At 49.6% G+C, this 8,385-nt stretch overlaps 1 protein-coding gene across 1 annotated transcript; it reads right to left on the minus strand.

Moving 5' to 3' along the window:
* Positions 1–1,282: 1,282 nt before the first annotated feature.
* On the minus strand, positions 1,283–2,128 carry LOC109772185 (uncharacterized). The gene has a single exon (XM_020330871.1). It carries the CDS (start codon positions 2,126–2,128, stop codon positions 1,283–1,285), a length of 846 nt encoding a protein of 281 aa, XP_020186460.1.
* Positions 2,129–8,385: the final 6,257 nt, after the last annotated feature.

An 8,385-nucleotide genomic window follows, 5' to 3' on the forward strand; every position in this document is an offset into this window, starting at 1 on the left:
CTAACCGGGCTCAATTAGCCAAAATAAATTAATTCTAGTGCTAACCATAAGTAACATAGAGTTCATTAGACTCAAATTATGTTAATAGGAGTTGATTGAAACTAATAGACTTTACCATTACAATTACCCAAAAGAAATAAAGCACACGGTCATTTGCATGAACATAAAACCTTTAGGGATTAATCATGACCAACAAAACACTATTAGCATTAGTTGAACACAATTAGTATTAACATGTTCATCAGGTGCTAATGGAATCACGTTATACTTAATCATGCACAATTAACACCAATGAGCGATTAAGATTAAAACATGGGCTAATTGGGGTACTAACGAAGATTATGTGATAGAATCAATACCAAGGGACTACTTTTGAGGGAAATTTCCACCCAAATGCCTCATGTTGTCTTATGTGATGATTGCCATGTTGAGGATGTTCAACATCAATTTTTTGAATCTTCCTTTAGTCAAGGATTTTTGTGGGGAATTGGCATTGACTAGAACAATGGTTTGATTATAATAGACACTATTAAGGATGCTAAGAGGAGATATGATACCAACCATTTCATGGGGATCTTAATTGTTGCCCGCTGGAGAATTTGGCTGGAAAAAACATATCATTGAGCATGTTCAGCTCAATATTAACTCATGCATTGAATCCTTCAAAGTTTCTTTCACTTTGATTATGCATATATCTAGACCTAGCCTTAGAGAAAGGCATGAACCTTGGCTTGACTCCGTAATTATTTATGGAGTTTGCCTCTATATGTACATTACGCGGCAGGGTTTTCCCTACTGTTTTTGCTAAAAATGAGATCATGATGGCTCCGGTACCAATGTTAACCCATTTTCTTAGGATTAACACTAAACATGCACATAATCTCATGATTAGAACACATTTTATGCAGAATATTTTTGACTGACCCAAAGTTATCAGAAATCATTGGTAATGAGTGGTCAGATGCGTAAGATATGACCAGCACTTACCTGGATCGAGGTGATGGGTGGTGGTGAAGGGTCTAGCTTGCTTCAACACCTCTTTAGGATCCATATATAGTTAGGGGGTGAAACCTACCTTACGGTGTACATCAGGTGCTCAGGAGTCTGGGAGATGTTGCTCCTCCTTTTCTCTCAATTTGTTAGAACCGAAGATAAAAATTACGGATATGAAATGTACGCTGTGGTCTGAATGAAAATGAAATTATATGGCAACTGGGTGTACTGTAGCGCTAGTGCCGTTCTGATTGAATAAACGGTTTCTTGCTGCTGAGAAGTGGAGGCACTACCCGTCATCGATCGTACATCCGAGCAGCTCCTCGAGGTAGTCCGCTCCCAGGTCCTCCAGTTCCAGCACGCACGAAGCCGATGGAGCAGCTGAACCCGGCAGGATCTGCTTCCTCCCCGCCGCAGGCGCGCTCGTCTTGTTGTTCTTGGGTTTGCGCTTCCTGAGGCAGTGCCGGCGCTTGAGCGCTAGGGCAGGCGAGTCCCCCGCGGCGGCGGAGGTGGTTGCCAAGCCCAGCACGTGGAGCGACTCCTGCACGCGGTTGACGGGGAAGTTGAGCACGGCGGCGGGGCCGCGCAAGGCGAAGGCCGCCTGGTCGTACGCGAGCGCGGCGGCTTGCGGGGTGTCAAAGGTTCCGAGCCAGACGCGGGCGCCGTTGCGCGTGGAGTCCCGGATCTCCGCCGCGTACTTGCCCCACGGCCGCTTGCGCACCCCGATGAGCGGGTCCTCGGCCGCGCCGCCGCCGCTCGGATCAACTGCCGTCACAGCAGGACGATGCATCATGGGCTCGCCGCGGCGCTGGTTGTTGGTGACGTCCTGCTCCTCCCATCCGGGGTTTGTTGTTGGTGCAGCAGAGGTGACGGAGAAAGAGGCGGCTTGATGCATGACGGCGCTGAGCTGGTCCATGTCATAATCATGGTAGTCAATGCCGCCGCCGCCGCCGCCGAAATGAAGCTGCTGCTGGTGCGCCAAAGAGGAGGAGGACTGCTGGTCGTAGTAGTGGCACGACGGCGAGTAGGTGGTGTGGTCATGGTAAGGAGGATGTGGCTGAGGGAGGGTGAGGCTGCCGTATTGTTGTGGTGTATAGGTCAGGTCGTTGTAGTCGTAGTCGTAGTGAGGCTCCATGGAATACGTACTGCACAACCTAGTAAATAAGTAAGTATGGTAGGCCGGCCGGCGCTCCCGATCCTTATAATAGAGCGGCGCGGCGCGGCGCGGCGCAGGAGATCGATGGAAGGAAAAGTCGCCGGCCGTTACAAGTACTGAGGGCGTCTCCAACGGGCGACCCTTAAATTTCCTATCGCAGAGAGAGGGTCAGTCCGCGAACACGGATACAGAAAACTATCATCCAATACTGTCTGCATACATTTCAATCAATTTTTGGACTAACCGAATGAAACTCATGCAAACATGCGAATTTTCATATAAACCAGATTAGATTCATGCAAACATGAGAATTCATATAAACATGACGAAATTAATTACATTTTAGACATATTTCAACTACAAGCGGAGCTCGTCCGACTATAGAGTTATAATACCTAAATTAAATGATCGATGCGACCGTTTCCCATGTCCGGCGCAGACGAGGAGGGTTGCGCCGGCTAGTCGTCGGCCGCATACTCCATTCGGACACCGCTGTCCTCCGGTTGCCTGTCGGCAATGGCAACCATCTCCTACTTCTGCTCCGGCGTTAGCCCGTCCATAGAATGCTTTGGGGCGTGAGGAATCCATGGTGGGAATGGTGCAGAGAGGAGAAAGGGACCGGAGGCGGATGACTGCGGTTATGGCCCGGACAACAATTTATGTAACAATGGTGGGCGATAGAGGGACGGACGGGTGGCGTCGGAGTAGCCGTCTCAGCAACTACGTGTCATTATTGTGGGTGGCAGACGAACAAACGGACGTCCGTCGTGTTGTTTTGGACGGAAAGCACGCGTGGGCGAGGAAGGGGGTTTGGATGGATCAGGGCGGTCAGACGTGGGCCTAGCAGCAGTCCAGACGCCCACAAAGCCCCATGTTTGTCTTCGGTTTATGAGAGAAAGTACGTCTGAAGTGCCATACGAAATGATATACGACAACGTTGGATGACTTTCACGGTTCGAACAGTCCGATCCAACGTATGCGGGCGGTTTGAGATACCCTGAGCTCCATGAGGTTTCTTTTCAGTTTCCTCAACGTTATCTAGCTGTAGGATCTAGCGCTGCCCTGCGTGGACGGGAAATTGGGAACACTCCAGCTATGCACACACATGCATTGACGCTCCCCTCTCCCCTCGTCTCTCTCTCCACAAATAGAAAATAGCTGCACTTATAAATGGGCCCATGACGTAGGGCGGCTGAATACGACAAACCTGTCAGACGTCATCACATTTGACTCAGTTAACCTGTCATACTGCACGTATATATCCCGTGGAGGACACCGAGTGGTTCTTATTCTGGGTTTACCAATGACGGCGGAACCATACCAAAAGGTGTTTTTTGGCCTTATTGGCTTCCAAAATCTTACTCTGCCACCGTTCACAATTATAAGTTGTTTTAGCTGTTTTCTTATTCAAAAGTATATAAACACATTTAGTGTGTTTGTTCGCCCATTTTAGTTTGTAGTTCATATTGTAATATTCTAAACATCTTATATTTGTGAGCGGGAGGAGTATTTGATAATGTGATGGTTTTCTACATCCACGGATGCAGAGCCACATAGGTCTAACGTTTCTTTGGAAACATGACACATTGAAAATCGTAGCCAATTGCCTTGGGTGGTACATTAGCATAGGCTTCTCCCACAAATAAAACTAAAAGTATGTCTATCGGTTATTTTATAAAAATCATAGCCATTGCCTTGGGAAAATTCAGGAACACCTACAACCACTATTTCCACATTTGCTCTCTTTTACTTTATTTCAACTTTTAATTTCGTAAGTACATACTCCCTCCGTCCCATAATGGTGTCATGGGAGTAGCTTTTATTTACTTTTTACTTGTTGCACACTATCTCTTTGCACTTGCAAATTATCTTTTGTTAGAGAATCTAGTTAAAGCAAATGTTTTTTTTTCGAAACAGAGGCAAAGATTGCCTCATCTATTAATTAAGCAGAAGAGAATTGCCCAGTTAATTACGAAAAACCGGGCAAAAACAGGAACAGCAAGGGCCAAGCCCACTCCCATTGACTGAAACACACAGGGCAAAGCCCACCCTAATCGACGACAAGTCGACATGCGGCCAGACAACGCAGCTCCGACTTTGACGAAGAACTCAGAAGAACAAAACCAGGCACGGCTGGCGCCACGAAAAATCGCCGAACGGGCCACCTACAGCCAGTCATCGTACACCACAGGGCCCCGCCGCCGCAGCTTCGACTCCACAGCAACAAGCAAACTGAGGCAAAACCGTGGACACGCCGAAGAAGAGCCGACTGCCGCAACCATTGCCGCGTCGCCGACATCGCTCCCACCATCATCGTTGCCACAAAAGTCTGGTAGCCATTAAAGCAAATGTTTGATGTACACAAGGTTGTACCACTGTGATACGTCTCCCACGTATCTATTACTATTGTCATGTTCAAGCTACTTCTATACTATCATTTATGCATAATTTAGGCACCCTTTTAGGGCGGGTGAACCTACTTTAACTGGTTGTTGGAGTGGATGTACAAACCCAACACCTGGGGTTCAAATCCTCATGAAGGCGAATTTAGATTCTTATTTATTCTTGAGGACCTAGTACTCACACATTTATCCTTGAGGACCAGGCTTGGTGCGTAACCGAGATTAAAAATCCTAGTAACTCATACTTAAAAGACTGTGTGCATCCCTAGTTGGTGCAGAGGCCAGGGAAGTGAAATCCCCCTCCCCCCTTCCCCCCCAAAGTTTTTTAAGGGGAAGTGAGCCTAGTGTCGGTGTCAAAACCGGGGGATCTCGGGTAGGGGGTCCCGAACTGTGCGTCTAAGGTCGATGGTAACAGGAGACGGGGGACACAATGTTTACCCAGGTTCGGGCCCTCTCTATGGAGGTAATACCCTACTTCCTGCTTGATTGATCTTGATGAATATGAGTATTACAAGAGTTGATCTACCACGAGATCGTAATGGCTAAACCCTAGAAGTCTAGCCTGTATGACTATGATAATGAGTATTCGGTCCTATAGACCTAACCCTCCGGTTTATATAGACACCGGAGGGATCTAGGGTTACCCAAAGTCGGTTACAGAGAAAGGAATCTTCATATTTGATCGTCAAGCTTGCCTTCCACGCAAAGGAGAGTCCCATCCGGACATGTTGAGAGTCTTCGGTCTTCATATCTTCACAGCCCATCAGTCCGGCCCATGGCTAACAGGCCGGGCGCCCGAGGACCCCTTAGTCCAGGACTCCCTCAGTAGCCCCCGAACCAGGCTTTCAATGACGATGTGTCCGGCGCGCAGATAGTCTTCGGCATTGCAAGGCGGCTTCCTCCTTCGATGACTTCAATGAGATGTATTTGGCGTTCCATTTAATGTTGCACTCTTCGTCTTCTGTGTATCCACAACTTCGGCTTCCACGTGTCAGGCGAATACGAGAGGTCAGGGCATTTTTTGCACATAACACCCCAGTCATGAAAAAAGAGCGTCTATTTAAGGGATCGGATCTCAGATCCATTAGGCACCACGCGGAAAAATCCTCAGAGATTTGCCAGGAAAGACCATTCCAACATGGCCAGCGCTCCTAGCTCCTCTTCCCGTCCCTGCGGCCCAGAAAAAGGCGAGTGGGAGAGGTGCTCCGTATCCCATGGTCAGCTGGAGAAGCTGCAAACGCAGGGATTTCTTCCTCCTGCGGATTTGGTCCCTGTTCGAGCAGGATTGACCGTCTTCAATAGCGGGGCTCAGGCTGAAGATTTCCCCAATCCATCCGGGGGGAACGAGTGTGCTTCGTCCCTTATCTGCTGAGAGGTGTCGGATTTCCAATTCATCCATTCCTTCGCGGGCTTCTGGAGTATTATGGCCTCCAACTGCACAACTTCACGCCGGCCTCCATCCTGCACAACGCGGGTTACGTTGCCCTTTGCGAGTTATTCCTGGGTTGTGAGTGTTGGGGATCGTAGCAGAATTTTAAAATTTTCTACGCATCACCAAGATCCATCTATGGAGTATACTAGCAACGAGGGGAAAGGAGTGCATCTACATACACTTGTAGATCGCGAGCGGAAGCGTTCCAATGAACGGGGTTGATGGAGTCGTACTCGCCGTGATCCGAATCACCGATGACCGAGTGCCGAACGGACGGCACCTCCGCGTTCAACACACGTACGGAGCAGCGACGTCTCCTCCTTCTTGATCCAGCAAGGGGAAAGGAGAGGTTGATGGAGATCCAGCAGCACGACAGCGTGGTGGTGGAAGTAGCGGGATCTCGGCAGGGCTTCGCCAAGCTTCTGCGAGAGGGAGAGGTGTTGCAGGGGGAGAGGGAGGCGCCAGGGGCTGTGTTCCTGCTGCCCTCCCTCCCCCCCACTATATATAGGACCCCTGGGGGGGGGGGGGGCGCCGGCCCTGGGAGATCAGATCTCCAAGGGGGGGCGGCGGCCAAGGGGGAAGGGGGGTGGCTTCCCCCCAAGCCAAGTGGGGCGCCCCCCACCCCCAGGGTTTCCAACCCTAGGCGCAGGGCGAGGCCCAAGGGGGGGCGCCCCAGCCCACTAAGGGCTGGTTCCCTTCCCACTTCAGCCCATGGGGCCCTCCGGGATAGGTGGCCTCACCCGGTGGACCCACGGGACCCTTCCGGTGGTCCCGGTACAATACCGATAACCCCCGAAACTTTCCCGGTGGCCGAAACTGGACTTTCTATATATAATTCTTTACCTCCGGACCATTCCGAAACTCCTCGTGACGTCCGGGATCTCATCCGGGACTCCGAACAACTTTCGTGTTTCCGCATACTAATATCTCTATAACCCTAGCGTCACCGAACCTTAAGTGTGTAGACCCTACGGGTTCGGGAGACATGCAGACATGACCGAGACGCCTCTCCGGTCAAACCAACAGCGGGATCTGGATACCCATGTTGGCTCCCACATGAACCACGATGTCGAGGATTCAATCAATCCTGTATACAATTCCCTTTGTCAATCGGTACGTTACTTGCCCGAGATTCGATCGTCAGTATCCCAATACCTTGTTCAATCTCGTTACCGGCAAGTCACTTTACTCGTACCGTAATGCATGATCCCGTGGCTAACTCCTTAGTCACATTGAGCTCATTATGATGATGCATTACCGACTGGGCCCAGAGATACCTCTCCGTCATACGGAGTGACAAATTCCAGTCTCGATCCGTGCCAACTCAACAGGCACTTTGGAGATACCCGTAGTGCACCTTTATAGTCACCCAGTTACGTTGTGACGTTTGGTACACCCAAAGCACTCCTACGGTATCCGGGAGTTGCACGATCTCATGGTCTAAGCAAATGATACTTGACATTGGAAAAGCTCTAGCAAACGAACTACACGATCTTTTATGCTATGCTTAGGATTGGGTCTTGTCCATCACATCATTCTCCTAATGATGTGATCCCGTTATCAATGACATCCAATGTCCATAGTCAGGAAACCATGACTATCTGTTGATCAACGAGCTAGTCAACTAGAGGCTTACTAGGGACACGTTGTGGTCTATGTATTCACACATGTATTATGATTTCCGGATAACACAATTATAGCATGAACAATAGACAATTATCATGAACAAAGAAATATAATAATAACCATTTATTATTGACTCTAGGGCATATTTCCAACAGTGAGGCCCATTTTGAATTGTGGAGAAAGTTATTCTGTCTCGTCCCGTGCAACCACGAGGGATCAATATTCGAAGTGGGCGGATCCGAAATATGGCGCATCGCCGAGACCGGATACCTATCCGGCGCACCAAGGAAGGCATCCGAAGAGTGGCCGTTCGAATGGTTCTATATTGAGGACGTCGCACTTCCAGACCCAGTTCGGAGGGGCCTTCCCGAGTTCACAAGCGTTCCGTTAAGGAAACGCCACAGCTGGCGCCCCCGGAGTCTTGAGGAGGATGATAGTGCGGAAGTTCGTCAACTCATGGGTAAGATAAAGACGCTCGCCCAGTCCGGATTATCAATAGCTGAGGTAATGGCGACTTCCATAGTGCGGGGAGTTCAGCCACTCCAATATCGAGGGCTTCCCATGTGGCACTACAATGGGGAAGATGATGCCTCCCGCTACGGCAGGAAGGGTCCGGACACCCCCGCCGCTCTGGCCTATTGGCCGAGCTGTTCAAAGGGGAGGAGGAGGAATTCCTTCATATCAAGCGCAGAGATGGATATTCCATGTACGATCCACCTAGCTGGGTAAGTCTCAACCCCTCTGATCTACTTACTCCCCCCCTCAAGTCATCTTTA

The sequence above is a fragment of the Aegilops tauschii genome, chromosome 4 (genome assembly GCF_002575655.3).
Source record: "Aegilops tauschii subsp. strangulata cultivar AL8/78 chromosome 4, Aet v6.0, whole genome shotgun sequence".
Lineage (NCBI taxonomy): Eukaryota > Viridiplantae > Streptophyta > Magnoliopsida > Poales > Poaceae > Aegilops > Aegilops tauschii.